At 37.9% G+C, this 18,996-nt stretch overlaps 1 protein-coding gene across 17 annotated transcripts in view; it reads right to left on the bottom strand.

The window, feature by feature from the left end:
- Positions 1-387: 387 nt before the first annotated feature.
- PDE4D (phosphodiesterase 4D) overlaps positions 388-18,996 on the bottom strand; it is a 1,650,639-nt gene continuing 1,632,030 nt past the window's right edge. For all 17 annotated transcript variants that reach the window (XM_086361838.1, XM_086361841.1, XM_086361840.1 and 14 more), the window contains 9 exons: positions 18,049-18,142; positions 16,495-16,667; positions 15,440-15,538; positions 14,107-14,271; positions 12,792-12,891; positions 7,536-7,690; positions 6,661-6,783; positions 6,007-6,189; positions 388-5,293 (listed from right to left, as the gene is read on the bottom strand). In XM_086361838.1, coding sequence (XP_086217964.1) covers positions 4,880-5,293; positions 6,007-6,189; positions 6,661-6,783; positions 7,536-7,690; positions 12,792-12,891; positions 14,107-14,271; positions 15,440-15,538; positions 16,495-16,667; positions 18,049-18,142 — 1,506 coding nt within the window. In that variant the 3' untranslated portion in view covers positions 388-4,879. The remainder of the gene's footprint in view (positions 5,294-6,006; positions 6,190-6,660; positions 6,784-7,535; positions 7,691-12,791; positions 12,892-14,106; positions 14,272-15,439; positions 15,539-16,494; positions 16,668-18,048; positions 18,143-18,996) is intronic.

The raw sequence follows: 18,996 nt of genomic DNA on the forward strand, positions 1-18,996 counted from the left end.
CCCTCTAAACCTTAAACTCACAAAAGCTGAATTATGTCTGTTCATTGATGAATCCTTACAGTCTTGGAGTTTGCAGAGTAGGGACCCAGCAAATAACTGTTGAGTATCTGAATAACTTTCAGTATGCCAGAACACTCAATCAGAGAAGTTCCCTTCCCAAGCCTTTTACTGTGCTTATCTTATAGGCCATCTACATAATTTGGCCTTTTTACTCTATAGCAAGATTAATCTACATAATTTGGCTTTATTGGACTGTAAATATGTAGTAATATATGATGTCACTATCCTTTATTTCACCTTAACAATCCTCATGGCTCTTGGAAACATGTGCTGACTGAATTATGAGTTAAAATGAATACTCTAATTTGTAAATGATCGAGTCATAAATAGGCAGAATCAACCCATGCTTTTATTTCCATTGCATATAAAAATTTCATATGAAGGTATTGATGTACAGTACTATCCCCATGGGCTGTAAGAGAGGCTAAGAAACCACTAAAAGAATCATCATTTGTAATGCTCACACACAATTGACCACTCTGAAAACATATCCAAAGAAATCAAATTTAAAACAACTAAAATCAGTAAGGATTTTTTTTTCTTTTTTGTAATTATAGTGTCCCCATTGTACTGTTTAAAACAAAAGTAATCAAATTCCTTTGGGCCAGGGCTGCTAAAATCTACAGTTTGTGTCAAAAAAGAAAATGAAATAAAATAAAAGGAGGCTCATTTTTCCTAGAAAAAGATTCTCTCCTTTCACTAAGTTGCACATCCTGAGGGCTGGGCAGCAGTGGAAAGAGGTTTCCACATCAGCCACTGGGAATTTTTCATAGCTTTCGGGAGCTGGCCTCTGTGCAAGGTTAAAATTTAAAATTCTAAAGCAAGTTAAGTTTCGCAGAAACACACATTCTAGAGAATGGTGACTCCACTATGCTATGTGAACTGGCATGATATAAAACTTTGTGTTAATGTATGAATTTACATACATAAGGAAATTTGATTCATCTTAGTTGAAGAAAAATTCCATGGTTTAAAGAAAATGACCTTTTTCATATTTTGTTTTCCTAACATGGCAGGAAGCCAAATAATAAAGTACTAACATGCATGGCCTATGGCTCTAGTTTCAAATCAAGTTCATTTGTCCATGTGCTCAAGTCGAAAAGACTTTTAATAATTATTGGACAAGAATAATTTCCCCAGTAGTGTTTGAAAATTAAAAAAAAGAAAAAATCAAATGTAACTAACCGAAGCAGCTCAGTTAGTATCTTATTGGAAAAAACACCATCATATATGCTTTGGTGCTTCGTGGCAGAAAGCATTTAAGGGCTTGTCTCTCAAGAGTCTCAGAATGCTCTAGAGGTTGACCATGGTTCTGTACAATCCAGCTGCTGCCAGAAACCCAATTGATTCAAAGCTCAGATGTAAAATGCCCAGCCCTAACCCCACCGTTACCTTACTTTCAAATGCAGCAAAACAGAAGAAAATATTGGTTAAAGTTAAGGCACAGCCCTGGGACCAAAGACCTGCAGCTATGTTTTTATATTTTATATACCTTTATGTATTTTATAGTTTTCTTGAATCTTCCATAAACAAGCTCTAAGGTGACAAGACTATTTTATAGAAGAAAAGAAAATGTACAAGGAGTATGTATACACACCATTCATTCTCTCACCAAGAGTTTCCAAATATATCAACACCATCCCAATTCGGGATGATGTTTTAATAAGAACTGATAATTTACAATTAACATTACAGTATGTACATTACAATAAATACATGGTTGTAAACAGACAAACAAGACTGTATTACAGGTAAGGTCATTTGGTGAGAAAAAAATGCATGGCACAAAAAAATAAATAATGCATTCAAAAAGCATCATAAAGCTTTCGGTAAAATCCACTTCATTCAAGTTTTTTTTTCCTTGTCTACAATTTGTTCTATCTACATTATTTTCTTGTGAATTTTAAGTGACATAAAAGAAAAGAAAATTAAAACAGCATTATTATGTTTAGTAACTTGCAAGCTGAAATGTACTGGTTTTATGCAAACTTAGACATTTTCTTCCCCATACAGTACCCAGATACTGTATTTTCTTACAACATTTTAGGAAATGTAAAGCCACTTATAAAAGGATATTCTTTTTAAAGCAGTGTATAATTCTGAAGCACACTTCGGCGAGAGCAGAGGAGAGAAGAGAGGAGAAGCAGATTGTACAGTGCACTAGTCCCTGTCTTTTGGATATTTTTTCCTAAAATTTGATTGTCCATCATTGGGTATCTTCACACATGTGACCATTAAAACCAACAAATTGAAGAAATAAAAGGAGTCTCCCTTTTTTAGTGCTGTTATATACCTTTTCAGGTCTGGATTTGTGACATATTGCTGTTTTAATTTTTTTTTCATTCTTAAGTTCTAGGCACTCTGTGGGGGAAATAGCAAGCATGAGGAAAGGGAGGGATTGAGAGTATTTGGGAGAAAGGAATAAACCTTAGATTCTTTGCCTTTTCTTCTAGACCTCCATCAGGAACAAAATTAAAATGCAAACAAGTTTCCAATTGTTCTTGTGAAACCACTTGCCAAACATAAGACTTTATTTGAAAGATTACTGTCTGAATTTTACAGGGGAATCTGATAATTAATTGGTCAATTCCTGTCTTGTGCTCTATGTCGAAGTTCACAGCTACCTAATTTTTCTATCAATGTTTCTAACCAACTGTGGCTCTCAGGGGATTAAAATAGTATCTTCAGCTTGGGTCATTTCCCTGGCTGATGATTTAGTGATTGAGACATCCACAATATAAACATTTTTCAGGATTACAATTCCATTTACTGTTCTATTTTCTGTTTGGTCAGATATTCCTTTAGCCTCTACTTGAGTTCTTGGATATCACTGTGAAAAATGATTATTTGGGCTCCAAGCTCTTCACAGAGAAGGTAAACATTTTTTAAGAGCTGAAATGGGAAGAAAGTCCAGACTAAATAAATGCCCCAAGATGCCAATTAAAGGTAAATACTGGGAATCAATCTCTAAAATTGCAATACAATTCTTGATGCTAAATTCAGCCAAGAGTAATCTCTACTCTTGAAGATTTAGTCAGAATCTTCTTACCCAACTGAGTAATTTAAAACGGCATCACATCACCTAATCTCTGGTGCTAGGGGCACCATCAACTTCTTTTTAACAGCGTATTTAAAGTTCTCCTCCACTAGATGTACTTCTGGATCAATGATAACTGATAAAGCAAGAAATGCTATTATGTGTTATGTGGCTGTCCTTTAAGGAAGAGTCATTGCTACACTTAAAATCACGTCTCAGGAATATTCCTCATACAGTTCTTAATCCCGTGGTGAAATCATAGAAACAAAAGAGCATTCATTGTACTGGTGTTCATTAATATATTCTACTAATATTGTTAAAAATTACCTAGCTAGCCATTAACTTTTCTTTGTAAATCAAAAGTAAAAGCTAGTCATTATATACGACCTCATGGCAGAAAAGAATGCTAACTCTAACTTGACTACCTGTTCTTTGCATCCATCAGAATGGTGGTGATATATTTGATAAGACCCCACGTGGTAAATGTGGACAGAGGTTCAAACACACACTGAATAATGAAGCAGCACAAGGGGAAAAAGGTTTTCTTACTATAACTGACTGTGAAAATAATAAAAATGAACATGAAATGTGTGGGTTATTACAAAGACATGCATTTGTGAAATGAGGGTCTACCACCACAGCAAAAAGTTATCAGAAGACACTAAGTGGGAAAATATCTAAAAAAGACTGACCATTTTAGCTACTGGGTATTTATATATCTCCCACTTGCTTCAGATAATACCAACTGATGACTGAGTGTCCACGAGGCTTGAGATACATTAGACAGAACACACATCAGAGTATTATGGAACACGTGTTCACTTTGCACACGGTGAAGAGAAATGTCAGTGGGGAGCAACTCTGCGTGTCTGAATAGACCAAAATGAAGAGCCAGCAAATGAAGACCTACAAAAAGGGTTTCCTGCAACATAAAGTCAATTTTTGTTTTTAAAATATGGAAGTCATTGGTATATAAAACAATGGGTCACTACAAATCAGTTAATTGCTATGAAGTCTAAGGTGCAAGTAAAATTTGTAAATTAGGTTTATCCAGTGTAGCACAGATTTGTACTGAAAACTTGCAAGTTACTCCTTAGAAAAAAATAACCAGTGGCAGATGAAGTTCTGAATGTAGTTTTTTAAATATAATACCTCAATACATTTAATAATAAAAGTAAGCTCTACAAAAAATCTGTTTTACATATCATACAAAATGTAGAGGTCAGTGCAGCTCACCGAACCACACTATTCAGTCAGGTATCAGGAAGACTTGAAATTAGAAAATTATGCAATTTCTGTGGCTCATCTTTTTCCTGGTAACAGCTTCACACTATGTCCTGTTCCTGACCCATTCGTTGCTTCACCCATCTGTTCACTGCATCCATATAATAATGCCTTCTTTCTGCTGAAAATATTGCAAACAAAAAGAAAAAAAAACCCCAAATCATCTTAACTTTGGGGCTGCCCAATGAGCCACACTCCCTAGAAAACACTTAAGAGTTGATTTTTCTCGGTTTCTTCAGCTTGATGGAGCCGCAGACCCGTGACAATGCTGTCCATGAAGATGTCCCTCTCATTCTGATGACATGGAGGTGAAAAAACTGGTGACGATATTCCTGAGCGCCAGACTGAATCGTCAAGGTCAGTTTTGTTCCACAAACATCCTGGCAGATGACAGTGAGGTGTGACCGTGGTTGTGGCATGTGACATGCACTTTGGAAACAACGTTTCTACTTAAAAAAACAAAAAACACAAACGAAAGGCATGGAAGTCTGGGCCCTGTTACGTGTCTGGGGAGGGGTCCCCGATGACACAGGCCTCGGGCTGGCTCTCCTCGTCCGCCACGGCCTCCTCTTCCACCTGCTCATCCAGGGGGATCTCGGTGGACTCCGAGTCCTGAGTGCACAGAGTCTTCGAGTCGCTGCAGCTAGTGTCTTCTTCAACTTGACTCCCACTGTCCTTCTCGGTGTCTGACTCGCCGTCTTCCTCTAAAGTCAGTTCAAACTGGAACTTCTCTGTCTGACCCTGCCTGCCCTCCTCCTGGTCATCGGGCGCCGGGGAGGGGCTCTGAGGAATTGTGCTCTGGTACCATTCGCGATTGTCCTCCAAAGTGTCCAAAATGTCCTGGGCGTCAGGATGGACCAGGTCTGCCCACGTCTCCCACAGAGGATGAACAATATAGTCTATGAAGCCCACCTGGTTAAAAAAAATATATCCAATGTGAGTACAGGATTAAGAAACAATGGAAAAGATTAAAGAGACCCAAATGTATTCAATTTATATACTGAATTAAATTTTTATATATGATATATAGAATTTATGTAAAATATATAAATGTAATATGCTTTACAAATATAACACTGAACCGAAGACTATTAACCTTAGTCTGGTAAAATAGTTACTATTTTAGGTAGCAGACTGTATGACAATGTTGTTATGAGCTGCAGAAAACAACTAATAGCTTATAGAATTCTGAGTCCAAGAGCAGGTTTGTGATGTAAAAAACCTCTGCTTGTTTACCTTGCTTGGTTTGAGGCTTGGACTTGATTTTAGAATAGTCCATTTATAGGTGGATCCAGATACACCGAAATAATGCCATGTATTCCATATGGATTCAAAAAACTTTATTCACTTATGAGAAGAGGTAGTTGAAATAATTCTACACATATGAATATGCTATACAAATCGAGTTATAATGAATAAATATACTGTTCTATGAATAGATATATGACCATACGGATATACATCCTAAGAATCAAAGAATTTTGAGGCTTGCAAACATGAAGTGGGAATTGAGCTTGTCAGAAAGAAGGTAATTAAGATCACCCCATAAAAGACTGAAGGAGGTGCAAAAAAAGTAACCAAATGTTCCATGTAGCTGTGTTCTCTCTGAAAGCTTAAGGCATCACCTGTGATTTTTCCACAGATGCGTTGTGCTTGTCACACATGGGGCTTATCTCCATGCCCCGCTCCCTCTCTCGGTCCCCTTGGCGGAAGAACTCCTCCATGATGCGGTCCGTCCACTGGCGGTACAGCTGGAGAGGCTTGGTTGGGTTGCTCAGGTCGGCACAATGCACCATGTTCTGAAGGACCTAAAACAAACCAGTGCATGCTCTGTTTAGCACCCGCTCCTTTTTTTTAAACTGGAAATTCACATCAGGTGACTGTGACACTTAAAAATACATGTTGTGTAAGAGTCGTTCCAGACGGCTCGACCATGATGTGTCTGTGTGTGGTTCACACTTGTATTAATAGTCCCAAAGTATGCCACTTCTACCGCATCTAGGTATCATGAGAGAAACTGTTTACATGCTCACTTCATTAAATTCAGAGCTGCTTAAGTGGTTGGTTTTGTGGGATATTATTTTTTTTAACGCTCTTCCACTTGCAAAGGCCAATAGGATTTTGTCTGGTTAATTCTCAGCATGAAGAATCTGGATAAAAATCCTGCTTATAACTACCAAAATTATAAGCTGGGAGAAAGGAGACATAAATCCTATCTAAGCTAGACACACAGACATGAGTGTGTACACACAGACACAGAACAAAGTCAAATGCTTTACCTGGATCCTATCAGAATAATTATCAAGAAGAAGAACTCCAGAACTCGTCACTTTCTTAGTTTCAACCATAGTTTTCAAATCGGCCAGTAGATTCATGTGCTTTGACATGTCTGTGGCAAGTACCTTAAAAGACAAACAGTGTTTTAATAAGTAAAAAATGCCCAGAGGAAAAAAGTCATAATTTGCACATGAAAATATCATGGAGAACATGAGAAGAAATGGAGAACAATTCTGTCATCTAATAGCCCTGTGAGGGAATCCTTTACTACTTCTTGGGCCAGAATCTACTCCTCTTTGCTGTCAAGTTTCCTGGAAGCTCAGATAAATGTGTACAATATACAGAAACATTAATCACTAGCAGCCACTCTCATGGTGATAAAAAGGGCTCTTTCTCTGGATAAGACATCATCACATTTTGAAGTTTTTTAATTTCTTGGACTAGAAAGTGGTTACTGGACTACAATGGAGTGATTCACAGGTTGCTTACAGAATACTTTAGGAACAATATTCTGGTTAATTTTCTGCTTATCTAAGACATGTAATGTCTCCATTTCTCTGCATGTACAAAGCTGAACAGATAAAGTTTCTGATAACCAGATATTTCCCTGTGTCTCATGAAAAATGCATAGAGAAAAGACGAATGTCATGGATGTTTCTGCATGGCACTTCTGCTGACAGAGGTTTTTTCATTATTCTTAACTCCAGACTGTTAGCAGCAGAGCATCACTGCCAGCAGCAAGGCCAGCCTCTAGGACAGAAAGGGCAGCAATATCTTGAAATGTACAAGAAACTTTTATTTGATTGTCATCTCTTTCTTTTTTTAAGAAAACATCATAGATCACAGTTCTCTTTTTTGCTTTTTATCAGTTACTCACAATGTCAATGACCATCTTCCTTAATGACTGTCTTTGCTTTTTGGTCAAATTCTGGAAAATGTCACAGTTTTCTTCCTGAAGCAACTTAAAGCCCACGGCCAAATGATGGTTCTCCAGGACAGAAGAATCATTGTACATCAAGGCAAGTTCAGAGTCTTGAAAGAAAGACAAGAGGTAGAAGGTCAACAAAGCCATTTATGCTAAGTTTATCTTATTTTTCATATTCTGAGATATCTGGGGTTTTAGGAAGCAATTTCTCCTAAATGTTTCTACTTGCATTCCCATGACATTACAACACCTAGAAGAGAGTCCCCTAGAATCTTGAGAGTGGGCTTAACGCTCTTGGCAAATGATAAGTCAGTTCACACTGAGGCTTCGCCTTCTTCTGGTCTAAAGGGAAAGAAGAGTTAGGTGAGATTACCCTGAACCTTCTCTCCAGATCTGCTAGAGGCAGCTCCATAAGCTCAGCAGTAGAAAACATCATTCCTAACATCTGTAACACATCCAGAACAGAAGATGTATTCCTGATAAAGGTGGACTATCTATCCGATCTTTTATGTAATGTAAAGATCATGTGCCTTAGGGTAATTTGTACTCCAAGAGTGTACAAGACCAGCTTGGAACATATGAACAATATCAGGGTCTGTTCATGCTTGTACTTGTTTTGTTCACAGGATAGCTTTGTTCATTTTTCCATTTCCTTGTCCACATGTCTTGGCAATCACTATAAACATGTATGTTGCACATCCAAGATGCACACTGAGAGTTTCACACGGAGCCGGGTTTTGAGTTGTCTACATAACCCCAAGGTGAAGATTCGGCTGCTCCCCCATGACTGTCCTGGACCTCTGTTTTTTTGGGGTTTTTTTGCAATGAGAAATCCTACCTCTTTCCTAGTTCCTGTAAATAGCAGACTCAGGTCTATTAAAGTAGTCATTAAAAAAAAAAATGGTGCTTTATCTTGTTTCCACTTAAGTCACTGTAAAAACTAACACATGTATTGGATCTTTCTTTTGACTTGTGTGGAAAATATACATTATTTTCTAAGAAAGAAATACTCAATACTGCTCAATGACTATTTTAAAGAAGCTAGGAAGGAGACGTGAGATTCAAGACACACTTTGGCTGAGATTCTATGATTTTACATTTACACAGAAAAATAACGTTCTATATACAAGCTACAAATATAGTGACGGAAAGCTTTTTTATCAATGAGATCAGTGAAATAAAGAGTATGTACTATCACCAGGTCCAGCTCTACCTTCATACAGTAAAATGTCTCTGCTCTTGAACTTCAAAAGTCATATGATTTGAATAGATGACTAATGTGTTCAAATGTGTGAGGAAACCTTTCTCCCCCACACCTAGGCAGATTCGCTAGAAACAGAAATTTTACTTGTTTTCCAAGTAAAATTTAATGCTATATATATGCTGACACTGCTTTATTGTTTCAGAAAATAACGCTTTAAAAATATTTATCTTTTTAAAGATAAATATCCTCTAATGTGCTCTATTCAACACATTATGATGCTATTTACATTTTATGGATTTATTTACATAGTATTGTCCTTGAAAAAGATTTATGCAGCTTCTCACCTGGAATTTCAACTTCCTTACATCCAATTCAGAATCCTCCACTCCCCTAAATCATTTATAAAAGCTTAAAGCCTCTGCCAGGTAGAAATGATCGCTCTGTTTTCACAACCTTCAGCATGTTTACAAGGAGTGTATGTGTCATTAATATTAAATCACCTGGTGCCTAAAACTAACACAACCGGAATGGTTAATGAAAACTATCACCACAACTGAGAAGCAGAGGGGTATTTGGCCTGGGAATCAGCCAGGTGAGCCCAAGTGCCCTTCCGCCCTGGTGAGCCATGCAGTCTCCTTAAAATTGGACAAGTGACCTCCCATCTATGGTAGTTCTGATCTGATGATTAGAAGTCTTTATTACAAGAAACACAGGTTCAACCTTTAGCTTTGGACAAGATGGCAGCCCCAGCTCCAGGTTAGGAGCTGAGAGTGTGTGCTAGTTTGAGCCACTCAATCCATCCACAAAAGAAAGAGAAAACACAAATTTAATGTCTATAAAAAGTTTACTGTAAACTAAAAATAATCACATAATTCTGATAGAGTATTTCATACAGCTGTTTATTATAAGTTTGCAGTTATTAGTGAGACTCTCCTTTTCTGAGACTGTATTCTTGTATTTAAGGGCTTCCCTGGTGGTGCAGAGGTTAAAGAGTCTGCCTGCAATGTGGGAGACCTGGGTTCGATCCCTGGGTCAGGAAGATCCCCTGGAGAAGGAAATGGCAACCCACTCCAGTATTCTTGCCTGGAGAATCCCATGGACGCAGGAGCTTGGTGGGCTACAGTCCACGGGTCGCAAAGAGTCAGACACGACTGAGCGACTTCACTCACTTCCCTTTCACTTTAAAACATGTTGTGAAAACTAAAACTTAACTTGTGTTAGAGGCTACTAAGCCTCTTCTGAGTTCTGAAACAAAATGCTTTCTGGCTTGATCTTCCTGACCCAGGGATCGAAAGAACCCGGGTCTCCTGTATTGCAGGCAGATTCTTCACCGTCTGAGCCACCAGGGAAGCCAATTAAAAGCTAACTAAGGCAATAATTCTCATAATGCCCTGGGGCTCTTATCAACCCTGGGATAACTTTCATCTACCAGATGATACTGATTCATTCTCTCAGGCATTACACAGCCCTATCTCACCCCACCCTCAAGAAAATATCAGCAATCCAAAGCTGGCCTGGGAACTGCTGACTGCCCTGTGTGGCTGAGACCCCACAGAAAGGAGATGGGCACAACATCACTGGCTAACAAAGTGCCTCCAGAAGCGCAGTCTATAATCCTTCTACCTCAGGCAGGTCATCAGTAAAACGACCTTAAACAGACACCCTTGGCCACTGTCCTGTGTGTATAATTACCCTCTACTGTCTCCATTGGAGAAGGAAATGGCAACCTACTCCAGTGTTCCTGCCTGGAGAATCCCAGGGACGGGGGAGCCTGGTGGGCTTCCGTCTATGGGGTCGCACAGAGTCAGACACGACTGAAGCGACTTAGCAGCAGCAGCAGCAGCAGTCTCCATTATTTATTCTCAGTTGTCTCAAACTTTAAAGGGCATGAGATTCATGTGTGGACTGAGGCTTTGCTAGTTTAAACTGCAGACTCCACGGGTACCCTGCTGCCAGCCTAGGCCCATCTGCCCTTAGAGGGTCCATAATAAAGAATAATAGAGTTGGTCCTCATTTTTCCTGAAAAATTTAACAGAATACTTGGAAGACAGTGACTTTATTATCAGTTGTTTTAATTTGTTCTCAATTCTTAATTCTAATGTTATAATATGGGAAGATACAATATTTAGTATAATAGGATGCAAATAAAACACTTAAGTCTGAATATTGGTGTTATTAATTTAAAGAAAAAAGCCTACCTTTCTTAATGCAAGAGTTAAGACAGAATTTATATGTATTTGTTAAAAACATCAAGATATACCTAAGAAGCAAAATAATGAATCAGTCCAGGATAATAAAAAATTGCCAGTGTACATTTTACTATATGAGCTTTCTCTTCTAACAGAAAGGACACAATCAACCCTAACCTAGGAGACAATGTAAACTCATGTGTTGATATACAGTAATTTTTGTTGACTCCTGAAAGCACCCTATTATAGGTTCTCAAAAGGTATCTAAGACATGAAATGCACTGACTATCCATCCATTTTTGGAAACCTATGACTTTCCCAATTCTCCTACACATGAGTGAGTCACCAAAGTGCATTTTGTTATAGGGTAGTCCAGAGGCTATTAAAAATATACAAATATATAAATAAGCCAAAAGATCTGAATCTCTCAAAGCAAGGCTATATTTCAACTTCCCCTTTAAATCTGGCTGCAGCAAAGCACTGGGAATGAATGGTGGAGGAACAGACACTACAGGAGCTAGACTGCTATGGGGCAGGAGAAGGCTGTTTTCCACAACTCAGTAAAAAGCAAAGACAGATTCTTAACAGATAGGAAAAAAGAAGAGTTTTTTATTTTATTTTTTCACATACAAAAGTGACTTTTATAACATTAATCTACTGTGCTGGGAGGGAATTATATAATGGTACATTTAAATTATTTACCAATTAACTTCAAGTACAGAGAGAATGGGCTTCCCTGGTAGCTCAGCTGGCAAAGAAACCCCCTGCAATACAGGAGACCCTGGTTCAGTGGAGAATCCCCATGGACAGAGAAGCCTGGCGGGTCCCAGTCCATGGGCGTCATAAAGAGTCAGACACGACTGAGTGACTAAGAGCACAGAAAGAACAGAATTTCTGTAAAACAATCTCTTTGCCAAAAGCCTCACCCAAACGCTACTAATATTCCCTACAGGGGTTTGCAGTGCAACTGTGTGTTAAGAGGTGTCCCGCATCGAACAGTCTCTTCTGTGCGTTCTTTCCAAATCCATTGATGACTTATTTTACAAAATGTCACCAGTGAGAAAAAAATCAACGGTTAAGAAATATTAAAAGAAAAAAACAAACAGTATGTCAGAACAGAACCTCATACTGCCCTCAGCATGAGATTTAAAAAGGGAAGAAGAGGAAAGAACATGGTGGAGAGAAGGAGTTACAGCCTCTGAAGAGGATTAAGTCACAACCTACATAAAATGAGGAATTTAACATGCATCCTGATAACTTCTTTTATTTAAAACTCTGAGGGTAGGATTTCCCTGGTGGTCCAGTGGTTAAGAATCCACCTACCAATGCAAAGGACATGGTTCAATCCCTGGTCAGCGAACTAAGATCACACATGCCACAGGGCAACTAAACCTGTATGCCGCAACTAGAGAGACCGCATGCCACAACCAGAGAAAGCTTGTGAGCTGCAACAAAGACCCAGCACAGCGCCCGCACCCCCACCCCCCCCCAAAAAAGAAAAAACTTTAGGAGCAATATACCTAAATCTTTCTGCAAACTTTCGCTTTCAATTGCTCTGTCTACTAATGTGGTAATATAGTATTTCAAGAGAAGTACTGGAATGCATGTTTTTTCAAACATGATATGCCTCATGGGCTAGAACAGTAATTTTTTAGAGCTATATAACATTAATGTGCAGTCACTGTAATGCATATATACACATTTCAAAAGAACATGACTCTGAAAACACCCTACACTTATAAAAACCCTCAGTCACTCTAAAATGTAAAAAGGAAAATTTTTTCTGCAAAAATGAAGAAGTTTCACTTCACTTACTTGTATTGATCAGAAACTGATTGGACACACCAGGATGATCAACGTCATGGATTGCACTGGCAAAAATTGCTGCAAGAATCTCCAAATCTGTAAACACAGCCTGAAAGAATGCAGACAATATTAGATAAAGTTACTATTCTATAGTAATATAAATTAAAGGTACATAGGAATGGGAAATTCCTTCCCAGACTCTGATGGAAAACAAAATGAAGCTTCAAAATATATTATTATCATATTCCAGGATGGCAGACTTTCAGAAAATGAGCTCCTCATGGCCTTTTTAAATGTAATCTTGGAGGAAATATTTTATCTGATCTTATTATAATTCAAGATCACACCTTTTCCATGGTTATATTTTAAAAATATTTAAAAAGGATATCTGCCAATAGTTTTAGAAAATAATAACTTATTTTAAAAGTATTTAAGATGTTCAAGGATATTCTGAAAATGTACATAAAATTAATGACACGAGCAATTATTTTCTTCCATTCAAAACAGGGACTCTCAGTCTCAGAGAAACCAACATCTGCAGTCAGATAAGTCTTTGTTGTGCAGATAGGTCTTTGCTGTGGGAGGCTATCCTGTGTGTTACGAGGTGTTTAGCAGGGCCCCTGGCCTCTACCGATGAGATGCCAGTAGAATGTACCCCCAAACTGTGACAGCCAAAAATTTCTCCAGTATTGCCAGATGTCCCTGGGAGGAGCGGGGGAGTAGGAGTAACGGGAAAATCACCCTCAGCTGAGAGCCTCCCACTCAAACAATAAGGTATTAACCCAGTTTTATAATGAAACAATCTGAACTATAAACTACATTAGCAAAAGGGAGTCACTCTCCCAAATGATTAAGGAAATCAAATTGCTTTAATAAACATTCAATGGAACAACTTCATAGGATTTGGTGACATTAAAGATATGTTTCTTTCTAGTGAGTTCTATGAAAAGTATCAATGCATAGCTTCTATTTTATAAAAATAATCATCTTTGGATTATAAACAAAAAAGTCATCAGACTAAATTCCCAAGAAGCCCCAAACTAATCAAAACTGAGTAATCCAGGTGTGCTTTATGGAATGTTCACTAGATCATTTCAAAGAGGCAATATCATAAACAGATGAATCCCTAAGTCTTTGATTATTATCCAAGACAAATTCATCAAAGACTCAGCTGTTCAATTACCACAATGCCATCCCCCTCCCAACTTAATAATATTTCCAGGAAGCCAATCGTTGTTTGCCCTGCATGCCCTTCAGTATGAAAGTTGAAGAACCACTGTGAGTGGCAAGTTACTGTTCTTGAAGGTTTAGAGACCAAGTGTACCTCTAAAGCAGGTGTAGACAACAGCACGTGCGTTGACTGGACGACATCTGCAGCGTGAATATTATTGTGGTAGGCCACATCAGCGTGGTAATGATCTTCCAGGGTCATTAGGTATGTAATTAAAGTGTCTACTGGAATTTTAAATGTTTTTAATAAATCCCGTTCCTGCAAAAGAAATCCTCTTAGCATTTTGTATCTTATAGAAAAGATTTTCCATACAGTGTGTTAACAACAGCAACAGAAATCACCCCCTGTGCCACCTATGGATAACCCAGAAATGAGAGAAGCACTCTCTCAATGTCTAGTGAGGACAATGAAAACCCATGGGGTGATCCAGAAACTGCAGGGACAAAACCAGAATACAGTTGTCCTTCTGGAGCCCAGCAAAGCTTTGCCCAAAATATATGGTGTCAGGAATGAGCTGCCAACTATCAAGTGTCCGTGTCCTGGGACCCTGAAGGTAGCTTCAGTCCACCAGCCCAACTGGGCCACTGGGTCAAAGCACGTGAGACACAACATTCTCTTGAGGGCTGGAGACCTCAGCCCCAAATTCTCATATAAATCCTAACCCTGAACTGGGGCAAAAACCTGACAAGAATGAGAAACTGATTTGAAGAAGAGAGCAGTCCACAAGACAGTGGCTGAAGAAATTACATACTAAGGTTAGTCAGCAAGGGGCTTATTCAATTTGTAAAGTTAACACTCCATTCTCTGTGCAAGGGAGGGTCATGTGGATGATTTAAAAATTTTTTTATTTTATGATTTTAAAATTATTTTAATGAATTGCTTCATTTGCCCACATATCTTTTTCTTCAATGGGAAAAATAATACAATTGATTTATTTGTGTTTTACCCACACTCTAACCTTCTTGTATCCTTATTTGCCCCTTGGTATATAAGGGGCAGGAGAAGGTAATGGCACCCCACTCCAGTACTCTTGCCTGGAAAATCCCATGGACGGAGGAGCCTGGTAGGCTGCAGTCCATGGGGTCGCTAAGAGTCGGACACGACTGAGCGACTTCACTTTCACTTTTCACTTTCATTCACTGGAGAAGGAAATGGCAACCCACTCCGGTGTTCTTGCCTGGAGAATCCCAGGGACGGGGGAGCCTGGTGGGCTGCCGTCTATGGGGTCACACAGAGTCGGACACGACTGAAGTGACTTAGCAGCAGCATATAAGGGGCAAATATATATCCCTTATATGCTTCAGCAAATAAAAAACTATCAAAATAAGTAAAAGAGGGTGAGTAGTGAAGAAGATAAATGCATGCACAATTCACAGACTGGACATTATGTCACCAAATAAGAGGTGATAGAACTTAACCACGTTACCTGAAAAATGGTGTGCATGATAACAGTCAAAGGTCGGTTCCCAGACAACTCTGCTATTCTGAAAACATGAAGACCCCATTTGTTCACATCTTCTAGTTCCTGGGGTTAAGGAAAGGTAAGAACAAGTTTGGATGCAGAAGTAGAACATGAAAGAATGAACACAGTCATTTAAAAATTACTGACTTTAATGAAGAGATTGTTAGACTTTTTTTCAAAAGTTCATTTCGAATGTAATGGATGCACCACGTAAGTAGAGGCAAACTTGAGGCAAATCACATGCTAGAGACTGAATGGTGTTGCTCAACCTTATGTCTCTGACAAAACAGTATATTTACACACTTGAAATACTGATCTCAAGTATTTCTCCAGTAGTTAAAACGTATTCTCAAAACCTTAGCTAGTTAACTAAAAGTAACTAGTTAAGTTAGTTATCTAAAGGTAACTAGTTAAGCTAGTTAACCTTAACTAGTTAAAACATATTCTCAAAAACTTTAACTTACACTATTCAAACAATCAAATGTAGATGCAAAAAGAAAGAACATCAAGCCACCTGTCTCTATATATTAATTAAATTCAAGTGATTTATTTTTCCTCTTGATGGTTTATTTTGGAGATCCTTCTCTAAAAGCTCATGTTCCTCTACCTTATTCTTTCTTAAAATTTATTTACTTTTAATTGGAGGATAATTATTTTACAATATTGTGTTGGTTTCTGCCATATATTAGCATGAATCAGCCATAGGCATACACATGTTCCCTCTCTCCTGAACCTCCCTCCCACCCCTACCCCATCCCACTCCTCTAGGTTGTCAGGGAGCACTGAATTTGAGCTCCCTATGTCATACAGCAAATGCCCACTGGCTATCTAATTTTACATATGGTAATGTATATGTTTCAATGCTATTCAAGTGATTTAGCAAGAGCTTTATGAAGTGCTTTCCCATCTACCAGAAAAATCCCCATGAATTATTAATAATAAGCTTTTTCATTTATTTAAAACAGAAGGAATCAAAGTTCACTGCATATTTCTGATCATGGTACTTGAAATCATCTTACCTTGGCAAGGACGTCTTCTTGTTCAGTTTTGACCCCAAACCTTGGGATGCTTGAATTGGTCAAACTGGAGCTGTGCATCAACTTCTTGACCCCACTGATCTGAGACATTGGCCTTTTCTTTTTCTCCTTTTCCTTCTGAGTCGGAGAAGGAATTTCCACTTCATGTTGCTTATCTTAAAAATTTTAAAAATATTCTACACTTAGTATTAATTCTGCCTAGTTTTTTTTTTCTCCAAACATGCATAACTAGGCAGATTTTAATTGATCATTATACATTCTAGGAAATATTTCCAAGTAAAATTCCTCTTAAGGAAGTTGAGTATTTACAGTTTGATGTGGACTTAATTTGATACTCTGAAACACAAAATTAAGCAAATAAATTCTACTGCATAATAATTAACATCAAATAATTCAGTGACCACAACTTTGAAGGTCCTAATACTTAAAAAAAAAAACAAAACAACTTATGATTGCTGACTTGGAAAAGGCAAAATACATTGGTTATTTCTACTGCTCATCAATTCCATTCCTGTCCAAAATTCACTTCCTGATGGGAAAGCTGCTTTTGCCAAGTAAGAATTCCAGTTTCAACACCTACTTTGAAATGGCAGAAACTTCGTGCACAAACTGAAAACAGCAGTGTGTGAACCTAACGGGCCATTCTGCGGGAGCATACACAGTCTATCTGAAGGAGTCAGACTGTTTCTGCTACTTTACATTTTCTATAGGATAGTGATGTGGGGGATATATAATGTAACAAGGTTATATGGGGAGCACAGAGAATCTCCAATATTATCTGATAAGTAAATATCATATTCACAAGAGCTAATTGTTGTTTTCAACTAGGACATCAGATGGTATCAATACACTCATTTACTATTTCAAGGCAGTGCCTCCTTTAACTTTTCCTTACACAGAGCGTGTATCCAAGAAATGTCTGTTTAGTGAATGTGCTAATTAGCTATTACAGCAGTTTTGTTTTGAAAGTAAGTTCAGATCAAGGGTATGTTCAAGTTATTGGCTTGTTCTACCTGCATTTTCTTTCTGGATGGAGGATGGAGTGGTGGTGTCCCAGTGCACCATGCTCTCAGCTACCATCATCAGCAGGCTTTTCCTCAGCAATTGTGTTACATCTCTCTGCCTCCCCAGCCTACCAGGCATGATTCCCATTGGACTACAAACTCGTTGAGTTTAGGGACTATTTTTAACTGATTATTAAATACCTACTGTCCAGCAATGGCTGGCATTTAACAAGCATTTGTTGAATGCATGAATAGCTCTCTCTAAAAAATACATTTTTCAGTTGAGTACTTTGGAAAAATGGGAAATATACAACTTTAATTAAGGGAATCTCTAAAGTCTTGAATGAAACTAAAAGATAAAAAAAGGTACTTTGTCACCTTAGGTTCTAAAACTTAGAGGCTCACTGATTTGATGACTGAAAACAAATGGAATTCCTAACTCTTATTGAGTTCCAAAACAAGTTTGTACCCCAATCTACCTCTAAAGACAACCAAACAATAAAAAAGAAAAAAATTAAATTGTTAGGCTCACCTAAGAATGTGTTTGATATATACTCTGACACTTGATTTCCAGACCGACTCATTTCAGAGAGATGGGTGAGCTCTCGATTAAGCATCCTTTTAAACTGAAAAAACAGAAAGATAAAATGAAATAACAGAAGAGGAAAGTTTAAGTGAAATAACATGAGCATATGCTAAGATATAGAAAATATGCCAAAGAATCTTTAACACATCCTGACTCTTTAGGTCAGTGTTATCCAATAGAACTTTCTACAATGATGAAAAAATGCTATACTCTCCACTCTCCAGAGATTAGTGGCTAGGAGCCAATAGCTATATGTGGCTATCAAGCCCTTTAAATATGGTTAGTATAAAGGAGGAGCTGAATTCTAGATTTTATTTAATTTTAATGAATTTAAACTGCAAAGTCACATGAAGCTAGGGGCTACCATAAATGGACAGCACACATTTAGATATTCAAGGAGGACACTGGGGGGAGAATGCATAAAAATAGCATGAATTATTAGCATTTAGAGAAGAGAAAAAACTAATTTATAAACACACAAAAGGGTTGCCACACAATAAAACATGGTATGTTTTTTATCAATTAATTTATCATTAGCAGAAATGAATATGTATACTGATCAGAGATTAAAATGTAGTCTTTTCCCCGAAAGCAGAACTGAGCAGATTTGAGGACTCTACTAGACTATAGAGAAAACATGTGAACAGATAATACATAATGTTTCCTTTTTAAAGTTTTTTAAGTAGGGATTTACTGGTTTTCAGCATCCAAAGACTTTACCAATTCATCACCATAAGTCCCATAAATACAATTGAAAATAGACCTGTTCAGCTGAAACATCATTGCTTCACAGTTTATTTTACTGGTTCCCTGGTGCCTATTTTATCCAAAGAAACATATCTACCACCTGGAATTTATCTATCACCAGCACATGGCATTATCAAAACCGGAATT

Source organism: Bos grunniens, chromosome 20 (genome assembly GCF_055505025.1).
Source record: "Bos grunniens cultivar Pamir isolate PY7600 chromosome 20, Bosgru_T2T1.0, whole genome shotgun sequence".
Classification (NCBI taxonomy): Eukaryota; Metazoa; Chordata; class Mammalia; order Artiodactyla; family Bovidae; genus Bos; species Bos grunniens.